The 19,042-nt window shown below is 36.9% G+C and overlaps 1 protein-coding gene across 1 annotated transcript in view; it reads right to left on the bottom strand.

The window, feature by feature from the left end:
* LOC104590555 (serine/threonine-protein phosphatase BSL3-like) overlaps positions 1-11,952 on the bottom strand; it is a 38,718-nt gene extending 26,766 nt beyond the window's left edge. Inside the window, exons 1-7 of the mRNA XM_010249272.3 lie at positions 11,027-11,952; positions 10,671-10,731; positions 10,471-10,549; positions 10,261-10,340; positions 10,085-10,179; positions 9,870-9,969; positions 969-1,038 (exon numbers count right to left, since the gene is read on the bottom strand). Of these exons, the coding sequence (XP_010247574.1) occupies positions 969-1,038; positions 9,870-9,969; positions 10,085-10,179; positions 10,261-10,340; positions 10,471-10,549; positions 10,671-10,731; positions 11,027-11,495 (954 nt within the window). The 5' untranslated portion in view covers positions 11,496-11,952. The remainder of the gene's footprint in view (positions 1-968; positions 1,039-9,869; positions 9,970-10,084; positions 10,180-10,260; positions 10,341-10,470; positions 10,550-10,670; positions 10,732-11,026) is intronic.
* Between the last annotated feature and the right edge of the window lie 7,090 nt (positions 11,953-19,042).

The raw sequence follows: 19,042 nt of genomic DNA on the forward strand, positions 1-19,042 counted from the left end.
TTGCTAGGCAATGAGCTTTTGTATATCCATTTAATCATTTTATCTTTACATCTCAAGTTGTCAATTCTATAAATTGAGTCACATCCTTTTGTGACTGACCTACCTTATTTGTTTCCTTCTGAAAAGTGAGAACATCCCTTTACCATGGAACAATAGAGAACAAGAAGCCACAAGCCAGCCCTACCACAGCCAAGTATCAACCCTATCAACAAATAACTATATTCCCTACTTTCCATTTTTATCTCCAACTAGACATAGCCCACTTAATTATCAACAGACTCACTCAAAGATAGTGTTGCATAGATTCTCCTAAATGGATGGTGTAAACAGTTAGTCTACAACATCAATCCATCTTATGTGTCAAACTTAGTAAGGCAACATTTTTGTAGGTATATAATGTTAGGGTTAAAAAATATGAATTATTTTAATAGTATATATTTTTCCATAGATGTTCCACGAGTCCATTTTCGCATCCTGCCGAGTCAGACTCTTGAACGCGTGTCAAATTCCAACTCCCATGTTTGTGTCCATGCAACATTGCTCAAAGAGAAGTTCAAATGCAATATTGATTCATTTATTTGTACAAGGCATGAAAAAAGTTTATCAAAAGGGTTAGGAAGCAAAACTACAACTACTTCCTAAAATCTCCACCGTCAGACCAATCTCTTGAGATGATTCACAAATTTAAGGTGGATGGCTTAAGCATATGTCACTTCAATGAGTACCACAATATCTGAATATATATCACATCCAGAATGGTTTTCCATATTTTGTGTCGAAAAGTAGTCTATAAAATTGTATTTGGTGCAATGTGACATGGCAAAATGCTTATTTAAAAATGTCTTCTAAATCAAGTCAAGTATTAAAGATGAACAGGCTACAACTTAAGTGTTAAAAGTCCATAAATGTATTTATCCCAGGCATCTGTAAGTATCAAACATCATTCAAGTGGATTTAGTTTTGCTCACCACACTGTTTGCATCTCTCCCACCACAGAGCAGAAGAAGGCCATCAGAGCGTGCACTTGCTGTTGCATACCTGCTCAAGAATTAAAGGTATGGTGAGCTTGAGTTAGAATTTTATATATGAATATGGTAAAGAATATATAGTACAGAAAAGATAATGGCAAATAAAATAAAAATAGAATAATATACTACATAATAATAGAAAATTATATTGAATCTAAATAAAATAGAAATACAAGAAATACTATACAAACTAAAAAAGAATTAGCATTCATGAAATATATGTTAACAATAATAGATATCATTATTTCATTAAAAGAAAATTGGTAAAATCTCAGGCTGGTAAGTATGAGAATGCAGGTTCGAGTCTGAGAGAAGCCACCTTGCAAAAAAAATGCCATAAATTAGGAACCCATCCAGTCTACCCCTCCCAATACCACAAATAGGCAAATAGCTAGGACCAACATTGGGTGGTGGCCTTTATTCATTAATAGAATATAAATAGATTTAGATAAATATTAAAAGATATCAATCAATTTTAATGAATAGAATTGTAAATAAATAGAATGTATAAACAAATCAAGTCCTAGATGATGACGAAATAGGAACATGAATGTTTTGGTCATACCATTTCCAAAAGTTTGAAAAATGAAGCTAAAAGTACATTAATATCAATCATAAAAGCTCAAAGTAAATTAATGCATAACTAGCCATCAGCAACTGCAAAGAACATTTGAGTTGCCAATTGTATGCAAAGCAGCAGATGTTTTTTCTACAGCAACAGCCAAGACCACCAGATTATAAATGGCAGATCAATTGTATGCAAAGCAGCAAATGTTTTTTCTACAGCAACAGCCAAGAGATGGAAGATAGCACTATCGCCAAACATAGATGCATTTCATTACTCCCACTCAATAAGGAAGATACTGCACTTATCAAACACCTTTCTACAAGAATAACAGGAAATGTTTATGAACCATACCAATTCAATTGCATTAGTCTAATCTGCAAGGCTAAAAGGACAATCATTTTATCAACTCATTTATTCACCTTTATTTTCCACTTAAGATTCAGAAGCACTTGGTTAGGATGCTAGTGTTAAATAGCTGACTAGAAGGATAGGATCAACTAGATAAAGAATCGATGCCATGCACCCATGGAAAAGGGATCAGCTGTTGTGGAAGTGTATGCTCCTCTTTTTTTTCTCTTTTTTTTTCTTTTTTTGATTGCTGGACTCCTTTCTGTTTTGCTGAGAATTTTAGCAGACAAAAATTCCAATCTCTTCCCAGGCATCAGGATGCTTACATAAGATCACTATAAGGATAGCCTGTTAGATCTATATTGTAACCTAATCAGAAGCTTTCCAGTGCATAGTACTGCAAGACATAGTTTATCACAGCAAGGATTGACTATTATTCTCTATCGTCTCTCACCCTGACCCAAACAACATTATGCACAAAAATGGCGGGCATTTTCTTGGAGTGTTTCAAAACCAGGAAAGCTTTAAAAATGTTTTTATGTATTATTACCCAGTAACCATGCCACAAAAAGGGCCTTGGCACAATGGTTGGGTTGCTCCATTGCGACCTGGGTGACCAGAGTTCAAATCTTGGAAACAGTCTCTCTGTATGTGCAGAGGTAAGGCTGCATACATCTATCCCTCCCCAGACCCCACATTGGCAGGCCTTTTGAAATGGGGTGCCCTTAACCATGCCACCAAAAAACTAGGCCTTTTGATAGAAAGTGGTCCACATGAAGATCAATAAATTGAATCACAAGTCAAAAAAATTTCTGAATCGCAATTCAATATTTATGACTCAGGTTCAAGCATGTCTCTGCTCTGAAACCATGAGCTTTGCATTACAAATGGACAGTTACTTTATGAACTTGTCTCACTCAATTGAAAAGAAGGTCCCTTGAGGTTGGATGTGGGGAGAAAAATAAGTTCCATCAAAAATGATCTTCTTCATGTGGATGGCCCTTAAAGGCAGGATTTTAACAATAGATGTGCTGAGGTCTAAGGGAATGGTGCTTGTGAATTATTGATGTCTCTGTGGTGTGCCAGAAGAGAATATTCAGCATATTTTAATTCATTGCAGATTCAGATATGCAATTTGGACTCATGTGCTAAAGCTGTTTGGTGTTAATTGGATTGAACCTCCAGATGTTGGAATTTTAGCATCTTCATGGCAGATGTAAGGCCTTAGTAAGAGGTGAAACAACTAATCATCTTTTCATACATTGCAAGTACACTTTTTAAGACATGGAATAATTTTATTCCTTTCTTTGTGGCTTCATAGGAATCCCTTGTTAATGAGTTGAGAAGTGTTGTTGAGGAGAGAGGAAATCTGTCTGAGGCAGAAGTCAAGAGTAGGGGTGATAATTTCTAGGACAGGCTTGGACCCAACAATTGATGCCTGACCAGGGCCCAGCCTGGCCCACAATATATTTATTTATTACATATATAGACTTTATATATGCATATATGTTTTATTTTGTATTTTATGAAATATTATATATAAATATTACAAATTGGCACATATAATATATTATATACTATTTTAAATTTATATAAATTATTTCTTTGAAGATGATAAAGTATTATATTTATATAAGTTATAACATTATCTTTTATACATATTTCATAATATATAATGCCAATACTTGTCTTGATTTTCATGCAGGTCATAAAAATTAAATCAGAGTTTTGTATCGAATAAGGTCAATACTTATATCTTTACCCTTACCCTTACTTGCACACGGGCTAGCACATGCCCTTACACTAGTTAAATATAGTATATCTAATGAGGTAGGCCCAAAGTTACCCTAATCTTTACTTGCACACGGGCTAGCACATGCCCTTACACCAGTTAAATATAGTATATCTATGACATAGGCCCAAAGTTTGGACTATAAGTGCATGGGCAAATAGACATTGGATGTCGGTATTATGTATCCATTAGGCTGTAACTTGGATTGGGCCAACTTGAGCATAATCCTAATAACAAAAATATACATTGGATTAGGTGGGGGTGAAAATTGAGTTACTTTTTTCTTGGAGCAAAAGGTAAGGTATTGTATTCATTCCACCAATCAGATTTACATATACAAGTCATATACAGAAAGGAACCATACATATGAGGTGTCAAATGCCTACACCATAGTCCCTAGGCATTCAAGACCCACAACCTAAATTGCAACATTCAATTAATGCTCCTATCCATTAAGCACCTAAACAAACAAGGAACTATAAAAAAGAAAAAAGAAAAAGAAAATGACTGATGAGGAATTCTACTGAACAGATCATGGGCTGACAACCATGAGTGAACTGTGGCCATAGCCCTCTGCACCACATCTTCCACCAACCTCGCCTTATTCTCAAAAACTCTATGCTTCCTCTACTTCCATATGACCCAGGTCACCACAAGAGGAATCATGCTCCATAAGATCCAGCCTGCTTGACTCAAACCTGCCAGATTCCAGGAAGTTCTCTCCTACACTCCTTGGATGACACCAGCTGTAGTTGACTAACTTGCAGAAATGATTGTATATGTACCTTACAAAAAACACAACTAACAAACAGGCAGCTGTCTCCCCATCCTTTTTTTTTTTTTTGATCAGCAGCTTTCTCCCCATCCTGACCACACAGCACACAGACTGGTGCCCCTGAAGACATCCCCCTCCTACTTAGGTCATCCCTTCTTAGACATTTGCCTAGTACAATAATCCAAGTCAGGAAGCCAACCTTGGTAGGGATGAATTAGGTGCAACTCAAACCCAATATATATTTTATTTATACATACACTTTTTATTGGTAAAAACCACTTCATTAATGATGAAAAGTGTAGTATTTACAATGATTGGTAAGAATCTCTTCAGGGCTGGTCCCCCACCCTCTATTCAAATTACAGATATTACAGATAGCTTTTATTTGTTACCCCACAATACATTTGCTCCCTACTCATTCCTTGTTTTGCAAGTGAATTTCCAATCTAGGTAGTAGGTGCTGAACCTATTGAGATAGAACCATCTCCCCTGCTTGATACTTGATTTTCCTCAAAGTATATTGATAGTGCCAAGTTCCTTGACCATCTGTAAGAGGATAGATTTTCATAAGTCCGTAGTACAGAATGGCTTATGAGAAACCCACATCTCCGCCCTAGGGTGAGTGCAGAATTCAGACATTTGCTCATGTAAAATTCGGTTATCTTTGGGAAACTTGGTTATTCAGACATTTCCAAAGAAAGGCAAAGTAGAAATCAAATAACTTAGTCTTGGACATGTGTACGCACAGAAAAGGACAGCCAAGTGTCCCTATAGTTAACCTCAGAATATGACATGGTGTAACCAACTTAGAAACATGATCCCAGGCACACAAGTCCTCTGGCAGAATGATAAAATAACTCGAAGGAAAAGACAAAAGCAGAGAATAACAATAAATAAAACTTTTCATCAATCAGAAAATTCCAGAACTTATAAAAAATAACCCAACAGAAAGGGACAATCATTAGACATTCTCAGACAAAGCATTAGTTTTCAGTTTTGGAGTTCAGAAAAGTAAGAGTATTCCTCAGGAGAGAAACCCTAAGTTTCCTCAGCTCTTACTACTCAAGCTCATTGCCATTCTCAGTACAAGTTCAAGGGAAATCTTGCAGCTTCTTCATTTCCATTCCCCAACCTTCAAACCGCGACGACCAAGCCTATCCCACCTTCCCACACCATCATTTCTCAACCAACACACTATTGTCTTATAATAACTTTCCACCACTAGGTTTCTCATATTCATCCCCTTGTCAATCCTAATTCCATAAAGAACTTCTAGCATCCCATATCTTATAGAATCCCCAAAATCAACAACACCAGAGTATAATACTACCATAGCTCTATGACATCTCTGAAGACTCCACCTATCCCAAATGCTCCTTTTTAAATGTTCTTCTGGTATTAAACAAAAAATAAAATTTTGTTAGTCAAAAAAAAAACCAAAGTCAGTGATGAGGGATCATCCCAAAACAAAAGAAAAGGAAAAAGTACAAGATTTTCATCTCCCAAGATCAAGATCTCAAACAGACCAAAATTACAAACAAAATCTTCATTTGTAATTCCCTCGAATTCTGGAAAAAGCAAAAGCCAATCCCTGAACCTCTTTCCACATTAAGAAGACAACTTGATCTCTGCATTTTGACTGGCCACCAAAAATTCTTCTGTTTCTTTCCTTCCAAATTTCCCAAGAAATAGCAAAAAGGGATGCAACTCCAAACTATCTTTGCGTTTCTACTTCCCCCTCAACACAGGCCATCTACCAAAGATTTCTTGAGGCAACCTTGGTCTCCATAAGTCAAGGACGAAATGGCTGAAGTAACATCGCCAAACATACTTTGAAAAACAACAGTCAATAAACAAATGCATCACACTCTGCTCTTCAGATAGGCAAAGGTAGCATCTCCCAGCCAACTGAATTCATATTCCTTTAACATGACCAGTAGACACACAAAATCCTCCACTCTAGGAGGTACAGGATTTCCCTGAGCCCTGATGACATTGGATTTCAACACCTGGTTCCTCGCCAAAGCATTATAAAAAGATGTAACTGAAGAAACATCACTCCTACTCTCTTTCCACCACCCCACATCACTTATGGATTGACAACCCCAAATAATATCGTCATTTGAGAAAGGTGTAAAGATGTCCAAGGTCTTTCTTGGATAAATGGTAAAAGGAATTGCATTACTATAAAGAGAGTGAGAAGCCCTCAATCTGTACAAAATGAGTAATTACAGACATCCACATAAAGTATAACTATATAGCATAATCCTTTACACTCAGATCAAAAAATGATGGAAGCCCACTTATTCTTGAATACATGATAACAAATTCAATGCCTGGGGCCACCTCACAAGTGTCCATTTAATCTTTCCAATGGTAGCTTTCAAAGAGGCTTCTTTACCATCAAAAATTCTGATAATCCTCTCCTTCCATACAACTCAGCAGATGGAAAAAGGCAAGGGATTACAAAGAACTTTCCCTTTGGCTGAAAAGATGTTCAAGGCTTTGGTTCATTGCACCACTTAACTAGTAAGCTTTCTTGCCAAATAGACCAAAGGATGACAGCTCAACAACACCTCCATATAATCTTCCCTCTTCTGTTTGTTTCTTCTTTTATAAAAAGTTACCTTTGCTTCAAAAAAAAATCTTCCCTCTTCTCCTTGGGGGGTTAAAAAATGAAGGCAAGAAAATATTTCTCACATCACCAGATGGGGACCAACCACAACAAAAAGGGCTAAAAACCAATTCCAAATACCAGAGATAAAGGAGCAGGAGGATAGGAGATTAGTATATAAAATGTTGCTTCCCCAATTGCATCACATAGAAAGCATTTGTGGGGCAAAAAATACCAATTGAGCCTCTTTCTCTACAAAGCTTATTGATCTTCATATGGTAGCTTCAAACAAAAAGAATTTTGGGGAAGATCAACCCAAGTAGTGTTTTAAAAGCGAAAGGCGCAAAAAAGGCGCAAGGCGAGGCGTGTGCCTTTTTGAGGCAAGGCGCACAATTAAAAAAAAGCTAAAAAATAAAAAAAAAGTAAAAAAATTCAAAAAAATATGCCAAAAATGCAAAAAAAAATATATAAAACATAATATTAATAGAAATATAAACTTAATTTTTAAAATAAATGTTTTGAAAAATCTATTATCTAAAATTAAAATACATAAACATAATATGTAAAGAATATTCAAATGAGAATTTAAAAATGAAATCAAACATATAAAACATTTTCAAGCATATAAAACCCACAATCTCTTTTTTTCTCAATTACACTACTTCAAGTAGCTAATGTGACAAATTGCATTCCTAATTCTAAGAGCCGCCTTTGTGCCATGCCCCTCGAGGCCACCGGAGCTTCAAGAACCCCCTATTTGGTAATGCTATCCATCCATTCATCCTAATAAAATATCTTCTTAAAAGCAATTAAAACTATAAAATCATTATTTTTTGTGTGAAAACTAAGAATTTAAGACCCTAAAATGGACTTGTTTGGGCTGACCTTGAGGGGTGTGGCACGGGGGTCCAGGGGCGGAGCCCCCGGCCCAGCCGCTAGACTCAAAAAAAGGAAAAAGGCATCAAATTTTCAAAAGGCGCATGCCTAGGCTAAGGCACAAGGCGCACCAAGCGCACGCCTGGGTGCACCGGGTATGCACCTTTTGAATGGGCTGCGCCTAGGACTTGGGCGAGGCGCCTACCCTAAAATGCACCTCGCCTATGCGCCTAGGTGTGCCTGAGACGCGCCTTTTAAATCACTGAACCCAAGGCTAATGGATTTTTAAGGGGAAAGTCAGAGAAGATGAGAGAATTGAGACCAATCGGTTCCAAAAATGAAGCACAAGTGAATAAACACGAGAGGTTAAGGGTCCAAACTCTAGAATCAAGCTGAGAAGCATCCAAGAAAACTCCCTTCAAACTATTTAGAATGGTAATAATTTGTTCATATCTGAATCCCATAAACCACTCCTGAGAAAAAATCCCCAAGATAACCAACATCAGAGGAGGCCAAAAAAGAGTTAGGTTTAAGTTATGAGAACAGAAGGGGTAAACCAACGGGAGCTGATTTTTAAGGGTCTCTCTCCCCACCATAAGTCCTCCCAAAACAACACTTTGTTGCCCACAATAACATCATAGTGAATGTGCTGGAAAAAAAAAAAAAGCAAAACAGAGAAGATATAGATGAAATAGCTTTCTAGGGGGAGGCAGGGAGACATAACATAAGTGACTCTGTTTTCCATCCACAGAAACAGAAACAGTCAAGTCTATGCATGCATGTAGCCATGTACATACATATGGATGGATGGATGGATGAATGAATGTGTTTATATATGCATGTATGGATGGATATGGATGGATGGATGCATTTTTCCATCTATGTATGTATATGCATATGTATATGTATGTATGAATGCATGCATGAATGCAACTATTAGAATATCATGCAGGTTGTTTTAGTAAAGTATTAGTACTATATTATGTCCATGTATTATGTGCACATTCTCTATGTGATCTTAAGTGTCTGTTGATTTCTGAATTTGGTCACTAATGACCAACTAACCCTCACTTCTTATTTGGGCTAACTTGGCCTTGGAATTAGGGTCAAGATTGAGAAACGTTTAACCTTAATCAAACGCAAGATGGTTGATAGCCCCAATTGTCCTCCTAGTCCTTGTACCTAGAAACCAACAAAAAAAGAACATAGCTAAAAAAAAAAAAAAATACAGGCATCCTAGGGTACTCATTAAATAACCATTCCATAAATATGGACAATATTCAGATTAAACCACACAAATAGATATAGATTTGAGCATGGTAATTAAACAAAATGTTTGGTTGTAGCAAGGGAAGTGTGCTTCTTGTGAAGGAACAAATAAGAGAAATGTGACCCATTAATGGTGCTATATGCATCCCAAGTACTTTCTCCTTATTAACTAAAATGGGAAGTGAAAACTCAGGGAAATTTCCTAGCCTCAACTTATCAAACATTCACAAACATGTATGCACAAACGAAGAAATAAGGATACTGGTAACCTACTCCTTACAAAAAATTTGAAAAATGCTACAAGATAACCACTTCACATAGGACTCCCCTAAGAAAAAAACACAGATTTTGTATCAATTTCCAGTGAACAACATATCAATAGATATGATCACTCACTATCACAGCGAACACCAGGAAAACATCACATATATAAATTGTTCAAAACATATTGGTATAATTATATAATATTAATGTTTTTTTTTTATAGGTAACCAGTAGCTTATCTTAATTTACAACTTTAAGAATTTAAGTGACTTGGCATAATGTTAATGTTGCATGTGGACAGATATTGCAGGAAAAGTCAGAGGAAATAAACTTACATGCACGGAGGTGGACCTTCCCCTTCTGGTTCCAGTTTCCGCCACTCATAAGGCTTCGCAGCTGTGTCTAGGGCCCAAACATCAGCTAAAGGTCGTTTTCCTGTTTAACATGCACCAAACTTTTTAATATCTTTATATCTAAAATGACAACCCAATGTCCATTCAGTGTTTAGAGGGTAGTAAAAAATATCAGTGAAAAGAATGAAGTGGCTTACCATCATTTCCACCAATCGCCAGGAGAAACCTTTGCCCAACAAGAGCCATAACATGTCCATAACGTGGCCCAGGGCCAGGGCCTTGGACGACAACTCTATAAAAAAACGAATTTCACTGTAACAAATAAAATCTACCTCAAATTATAAGAAATATGCAATCGGTTCTATATAAAAACCTGTGCCATCTAGGTCGTTGCTGTGTAAGGTCTAGAACATGAAGATCCTCTGCAGACAGACCAGCTGGACCAATGCCACCCTGAGCCAAATCATAGTTAGTAAAGAAGGAAAAGATGAGTAATGACTACATATAGGAATAAATGATTTTCAATTAAACTAACCAATAATATATGTAACAATACGTATCTAGCTTCACACATCACACCAACCTGAATTACTACCATTGTACCCACAGCAGTTGCTACATGTGCCGCCCTTGGTGAGGGTGGTTCTCCAAGAGGAGTAAGCCTGCAAAGAAAGTCGTTAAGAAACATGATACAGAGCCACATTACAATCATTTAAGACATGTGAATCATCCACAACGATTTGCAAGGTAATAATAAAAAAGAATCCCCATTGCAAAATTTACCTAGACCATTTGTTCGAGATAACATCATAACAGTGAACATCAGCAGTAGCACCGGCTAGTCCTGCAATTCAAGAATCCCATGGTCACAAAAGGACTTGGAAACAATGTTATTTTTCTAACACGAACTTCAGTTTTCTCAGAAAATTGAGTGTGGGTAAGAAGAGATTTGTAGGTGGATGGAATTGAATTACATTGAAACTGAATTCAGACTTAAAAGTGAAATTGCTCAATCAAGATAAGATTAGGGTTCTATTACATAAATCAAAGAGGAGCCATAGCAAACCAAAATTCAGGACAAAAAATAATAATTGTAATAACTATAACAATGATAAGGCATAATGGTTCAATGAACATACGGATGCCAGCACTTCCAGCAGAAGACGGAGGTCCAGAAGCTGCAGCGTTGCCTTCCAGAGCAGTGGCACCACCGAATAAGATAAGCCGAGGTCCGATGTATCCAGGTGTCCCTTCTTCCCCAACGGCAGCAATTGCGGTCAACGTGTGACCGCACCTAGACCCTGGCCCGTCTTCCTTCTTCTCAATGATCGCCTCGACAACCGAGTACGTTGGAGCAGGCCTCGGCCCGGCAACCGAAGCTTGCTGCACCTGAGGCGACTGCGGCTGGGGCTGGGGCTGAGACTGCTGCTGCTGCTGCACCTGAGACTGCTGCGTCTGCGCAAGTGGAGTCACAGGAGCCGCAGACTCCTCGGGCCCACCCAGCTGTTCTCCGTGTCTGCTGCCATCCATAGAAGAGATCGCTCCAGGGTCGTGATTCTGCCCATGATCATGATCGGTCTCTGGCACCATCGACGAATCAACCTCCATCCTTTCCCGCCTTCGATTCTGCTATCTTCCCCGTTCCAGAGATCGGTGTTACGATTCTGCGAGATTAGCATTTCTTCTTTGCCCCATCCACATATCGAATCACCGCAGAATTCAACCCCACCTTCCCCGATTCACGCCCGAGGTCATCAACAAGAGCAATGAAACCCTCTATTGGATCACCGATTCGTCCAGAACAAATTGAAAACCCGACAATTCAGAATCCGACGACCTCCGGGGAAAAATCAAATTTAGGTCCTCTCTCTCTCTCTCTCTCTCTCTCTCTCTCTCTCTCTCTCTCTCTCTCCTTTCGATTCCTCGCAGCGGTCGAAAGAAATAAAAATCGGGTGTGGGTGGGGGAGGAAGGAGGAGAAAATCACGAAGACAGCAAACGAATGCCCATCTCTCCTCCACTTTTCTTTTCTCTCTTTCTCTCTCTTTCTCTCTCCTCCCTTACCTTAATCATCCGGTGGCGATATGTACGGCACATAACTCCGACGAATCCGTGGAACGCCGTCAGAAGGGCGACGGCGGAAAAAAAAATTTTGGTTTACCGTTTACCGGCTAAACCAGTACATCGGGTTCCATTAATAACCATGATTATCAGATTCCGTACTTCAAATGGGATCTTTCGCAAATATGGAAGTGAGGGAACACATTATACATCTGTCGCTGCCAGTTATCATAGGAATCACGTATCATCGATCACAGGTGATCATTCTCTCCTTCTCCCAACTCCCCATGTACTAGGCATGCAGCAAAGCAGATGGAAAGCCCCCTTGTGGGTCCCAATCAAAAAAATTTGTGGGGACAAAGTGATGCAATGTCATCCGTTTGATCTAAGTAAACCCAGCTGGGCGGCATGGACCATATGACTCATGATACACGTCCACATCTCGTAGTTAAATTCCTCGTAATTCTATTTTTTATTTATCCATTTTAAGCTGCTTTCATTGATTTGATTGATTTCTTAACATGGTTTACCCAAACCCAAGCGGGACCCACATGCATCAATCATGGTCGTTTATGTTCTGAATCCAAGTTGCCTAGTGGGCGGGACCCACAAAAGAATGAACCCAATCAGGACGGTTGATTGAAAGTGCCCCTAGGTAGCCTTCATGTGAGAGTGCCTCATGGAATCATTTTCCACCAAATAGGTTGACGTGTGTCAACGGACAGGATGCAGTTGTCCTTTTGTCCATGCTTTTTTACTTCGTCACTCCGAGGCGAGTCGCTGCTTTGACTTTTCATTAGGCGAGGCAGGAGTCAGGAGACGAACAGACTGCCGTTTGTTTGTTCGAATTTCGAAGATGGAGTGTGAACTGAGTTTGGCTCGGTCTCTTAACTCGGCCAATCTGAGCCATCCATTCCACCGCTACAATTAGACAGCGAAGCCTTTTGATTTAGCACATGTTGAATCCTTCAATCCACGTCAGCCCTTTGGCCCACCTTATACTGATTGGTTTCCTGAGTGGTGTTTAGACACCCAGGGTTAATTTGTGTTATTTATTACATGGAAAGTGTTTGGGGCTGAAATTTGCGCATAAATGTAGGGTGGAGAATGGTCCTCGTGGTTGTACGTGTAGAGGTGCCTATTAATGTTTTAAAATCCGGCCGGGAGGCTGAATCGTTTTTGCCTCCGGGTCGTGGCTCACTGGTTCAACCATCCATTTTCCAAATTGAATGGAACACTATGCCATGTGCCATGTATATATATATATATATATATATATATATATATATATATATATATATATAATTGCAATTTAAGGTTAAAAACGGATTTTTAACAAAAAAAAATTATCCAAGATAAATAAATCACTCAATCAAACATTTCCACAAAAGTTATCCAACATAAAAAAGAAAAAAAGATCACTCAATCAAACACTAGAGCACAAAGATATGACTTCTAGAAGTTCCATACACGTTTTAATGTGCAACCATTAAAAGGGTTTTGTAAATTCTAGACCCTACTTGTCTCTCTAAACCTCTCAACTCGTATCCACCCCAAAACCCGTAGCGGGTTGGATTTTGAGAATCCAAACCCTCTCTGCATTCAAGGGTAGAGATGGGTTGGGTTTAAAACCTGCATATAATTTCTTATTATTTCTTGTTAGGTATAAGCAATAAATAAGTAAAATAACACAAATAAACATCAAGATTTCTAATCATTTGATTAAAAATGTAAAAAATACATAAACCATTAATTATCTTTCACACAAAATTCAAAATAAAGTTTATATGTTTTCCAATAATATGCGGGTTAGGGAGGGTCAGGTTTAGCATAATACCGTACCCTACCCATACCCATACCCATATGGATTATAGAATCACAAAACCCATCATTTAAGGAAAAAAAAACTCCCCGTTGGGGAGGGTAGGGGGGTAGGGTAGAAATTGCCATCCCTAGTCGAATTGATCAATGGCCAATCGCTTGGGTCAAACGATTTTTTACTAGGTCAACAATTTTGACCAATCCTTGGGTTTTAATAGGATCTTATAAAAATTATGAACGAGTAACGATTTGTGAACAGTTCAACCGACTAGGTCAACAGCAAGTTGAAAACACTTTATGGCAATTGAATGCATTGATTTGGAAGTTGGAACACAACCAGACCTCTTAAGAATCCATTCAAAAAGGTGTGGGTCTAACCTCGAAGTAGCAAACAAGGATGAGATGATCCAAGTTTGGTCTAGCCTGGCCACAAAACCTAAATGACAAGCTTATCCCATAAGTTGGGTGGGCTAGATTTAGGTCTTGTACCTAAAAGCTAGTGGCTAGGCTAAAACAATTTAGGGTCATTTACTATAAAAACACCCATGTAGTTTCATGGATCCCCTAAAACCTATCCTATAGTTTGCATTTTACTAAAACACACCCTATAGTTTGCAACCAATTTACTTAATCAACCTTCCATGAAATGGAAGAGAAAATTGGCAATTTTGACCTTAACATCACTTCAAGCAAATTTAATCTATATAAGCAAAAATGAAAATGTCATTCTTGTCCCTAGTAAAACATGGGCAACAGCTCTACTCGGTAAAATTTGTTGTTTGTTTGAAGAAGGAAGACAAATCATTGCTACCAAAGAACTTTGGATACCATTGTTCTGTCTTTTTCATTATACTAAAGCCAAACATCTTTTGATACATAAGAAAATCAAACCTTCTCTCTTTCTAGAATCTTGATATGAAGCTTTAGGGGTACTTTTAGAATAAAAAGGCATAGGCTCATGCCTTTAAACAATTTTCACCTTGTTTATATGACCACATTACCATTTTTAGATAGAAATACAAAGTATATTAGGGATGTTTTAATAAAGTGTAAACTATAGGATAGGTTTTAGTTAATTTGTGAAACTACAATGGGTGTTTTAGTAAATGGCCCAACAATTTATGATAAATATTAGGCAAGACTTATGGTGCATCCAATGCAGTAAGCAGCATGTGGAATAATGATATCTTTAATTCATGTCTTATTAAACATCAAACTATGCCATATTAAATGTAAAAGTACACTATCAATTAGGGGTGAGCAAAACAAACCGAAAAACTGAACCAACCAAAAAAATCGACTGAAATCAAACCGAAAAATCGGTTAATCAAATCGGTCTGTTCGGTTTCGGTTTGGCATTTTTGGAAAATCGAAGGTATCAGTTCGATTTTGGTTAACCAATATAAAAACCAGCGGTTAACCAAATCGACCGGTATATACATATATTTCTATATACTTTATATATATTTATGTATATTGTTTATTTTTTATATATTATAAAGTAATAAAGATGCATTATATATATTTATAATGTATTATATATTATTATCATTTAAAATATAATACTTCATATATTTATCATTTTTTATTATATATTTATATATATTTTTATAATATTAATTGTAAAAAAAACCAAAAAAATCGACAAACCGAACCCACGGTTAACTGAACCAGTCAGCCGGTTAATCGACTAGTTTCGATTCAATTCTGGTTACTGGTTTTCTATAAACCGGTACCACCAGTTTGGTTCAAAAAAATGCCCCAATCGAACCGTGAACACCCCTACTATCAAATGCGAATCAATGAAATGTAAGACGTCTTGAACATGATTGGTTAAGATCTAGATTTTATGTGCAATCAAATGTCATTGAGTGCACCATGGTTGAACTCCAAATATTATTTTATGAGGTGCAATTAGAGATGTTAATGGATCAACTTCGGTATAAGGCACATGTTTGTCTTCACCCTAACCTATCCCTCCGATGTTTATACCTAAACTCAATGTAACCTGATTTAATAACATGTAGTTTCTAAACCCACCTCAACTCCCTGTATGGTTCAATCCACAACAAATCCATTCAACTCTAAATCTTTTAATTGTATTTTTTATTAAAAGAAAGAGAATTGAAAACCCAAAGTTTAAGTTAGAATTTGCTTCATGAATTCCAAGGTGCCAGTTTCAAACAAATATAAAAGAAAGGGTTCCACTAGGGTGTTAAGATACAATGGTAAGAAAAACCTCAGCTTATCACTTCATGGAAGCTTAGGATCTGTTTGGTTCACAGTTGAAATTATAATCGAAATCAGAATCAAGATCCCTCCAAATTGGAATTGGAATGGTTTATTCTCATAGTTTATTATTTTGTTCGGTTTTGATCGAAATGGGAATGAGAAATGGAATCAGTTGGAATAAGATTTCATTCCCAAAGGAGGGAGAGGGAATGATCATTCCCTTCTATTGGGAAATGCCATTTTATCAGGAATTGAAATAAGATTCTGATTATGTCCAACCAAACAGTTGGTTCATTCCAATTTCAATTCCAAACCTCTATTCCCATGAACCAAACAAGCCCTTATATCATAAAGTAGGAAGCATCGCCAATTCATGGTGACCGGATTCAGTTGTGAGGATTGAATCTGGATTACAATTCACGATGGTGATATGTGGCTCACAGTTATTTTCATATCATATGAAAAAAAAAAATCGCAACACATTAGCATTTGCCAAAAGAAATCCTAAACTTGATTAAGGGGTTGAAAATTACAAGAATACACTCTACATATGTAGGGGTATCATGACTTGACAGGCCAGAATAGCAAACTTCAACCGACCTGATTCAGGTTTAAGCAACTAAATTCTAACCTGACCCCCTACACCTATATTTGGCATCTCTATATGTAATTAGGGCAGGTATTAAATTTTATAGAATGCAAAAACTTTGTATTTTATATTATTTTGTATGTATTTGTACTTCACATATTTGTATTTGTACTCATTCTAAACATACAAAATAATACAAAATACAAGGTTTTGCGCTTTACATATTTGTATTTGTACTGGCTCCATTTGGAAGGAGTACAAATATAAATATGTACAATACAAATATAAGGTTGTACAATATCATATATAAGGTTTAGGGGTTCGACTATGATATGGAAAGATACGATATCTGAAATTTTTTGACCAATCAACCGGTATCATATATAAGGTTTATGGGTTGGTTTTGATTGGTCAAAACTCTTCCCATATCATAGATTTTCTCAAGGTTTAGACTATACATATTTGTATTTGCATTATTTTATTTCATTTTTGCGCTCTTCCTAAAGGATTTCTTGCCAATACAAATACAAAGGGTTTCTTGCACTGTACATATTTATATTTTCACTCTGCCCTAACTAAGCCTTAAAAGGATATAGTATACATGAAAATACAACAAAGGGAAGGAATTAGAACATTAATTATGAAAATGAAAATATTAAGGCTGTGTTTAGAAATGATGCAAATAAGTGTGAATGCAAATATGTAGAGTGTAAAACGGTTCATATAAATTACAAAATTGGGTTAGTTTTGCACTGACAAATTTAACTTCTTACCAAAACAGACTTTTAGCTGTAATGGATGCAAATATAAATTCCAATAAAGCATATGTTTTTTTTTTTTATGAAAAGCCCACTTGAATGCAAATTTACTTCTTTTTTATTGATATACTTTTACATCTTATTATCAATGTAAATATGCATTGGTCTGTCATTTATCAATGTATAAATGTAATGTTGCCAAACACAAACAAAAATGAACCAAAGTACAAATTTACTCTGAACCGGGATTTATACTCCATTTATAGTTGAGCCTCCACCTACAAGAAATTGCCATATAGGCATTTTGGCTTTACCCAACCATAACCATTTTTGATTGAACAAAATCAAAATGTAAATGCTTGTACGCATAAATTATGTGTAAGTCACTTTTGGAAAAAACACCCATCAATATTTCTTTCTTCATGATGGGGGCATTTCTATCTCTAGTGTCTTATGTAGCGCCTAGTGGTGTTGATGTCTGATGCGTTTGAAACTACAATAAAACAATTATGCCTTGAATTATGTACAAAACACCTACCACAGCACCAAACATGCTCTAAATAAAAGTATAAAACGCCATCCAATTGTTTGTACGACTTGGCCGGGCCTTGATATCATAGGCGCCCCTACAGGACCAAGACAATGCCGGGCTCCAGTGATTTCGGGCCCTGCTATAAAAAAAATAAAAAAAAACCGAGCTTAGGTAGCATCTCCATATTTGGAGCCCCCCTTGCCACCCATAATCCGACCAAAACCCAAAACCTACAAAACCACTTTAATGATAATTCCAACATAAGCAAAGACCCCTTCATCTATGCATTTTGTGGCTAATAATAATAGTATACCTATAAATATGATTCCTTCATTGGAAAATTGACCCGGCCGGGTAATAATTTCTGAACCATTTTAGGCTTGTAAGTGGGTTGTGGGTCTGAGCCGGGTCAGGCTGGACCCATCTCAAAAGAAAACTCACACAGTTAAACCTAAACCATGTAAGTATTAGACAAGAACCGAGGTCTTATTTGATAAAGACCCAATCATGCTTGACATGCATTTAGCTTGGTCTTTTTGACAATAAATCTACTATAATCATTTGTTTTTTCAGTTTTTGGTTCGCTGCAATAGAGTTTGGAATTGGAATTGGAATTAGAATCCAGCTGTTTGATTGGACGGAATTGAAATCTTATTTCTATTCTTGGTGGAATGGCATTCTTCCATTTGAAAAAATGGTCATTCCCTCTCCCTCCCTTGGAAATGAAATCCCATTATAACTGATTCCAATTCTTATTTCAATTTTAGTCAGAACCAATCAGACTATGGGAATAGACCATTCTAATTCTAATTCTGACTGGAAAGTATCCTTTATAAAATGATAATTTTAAACATCTTATCTTATCTGAGAAATGTATATAAAATATTGGGGGTATTTTTGTCATATGCTAATATATATCATATATCTCCTATAAGATGATAATTTTATAACCATTATTGATTGGAGTGTCAATCAGGTCAGAAAACCAATCCCATTCCGATTGTAATTGGAACTCAAGATGCAGATCCAAATGCTGTGCAATGAGGTATGATTGGCATCATTGACAGCCCTAGCTTCCAGCCATTACCTTTGAATCGATACAAATATTTGATGCTTATTTATACGAGAGAACTTGAGATCCTATTAAATTGTAGGTACAATTAG

The sequence above is a fragment of the Nelumbo nucifera genome, chromosome 6 (assembly GCF_055504915.1).
Source record: "Nelumbo nucifera cultivar China Antique chromosome 6, China Antique-T2T, whole genome shotgun sequence".
NCBI lineage: Eukaryota > Viridiplantae > Streptophyta > Magnoliopsida > Proteales > Nelumbonaceae > Nelumbo > Nelumbo nucifera.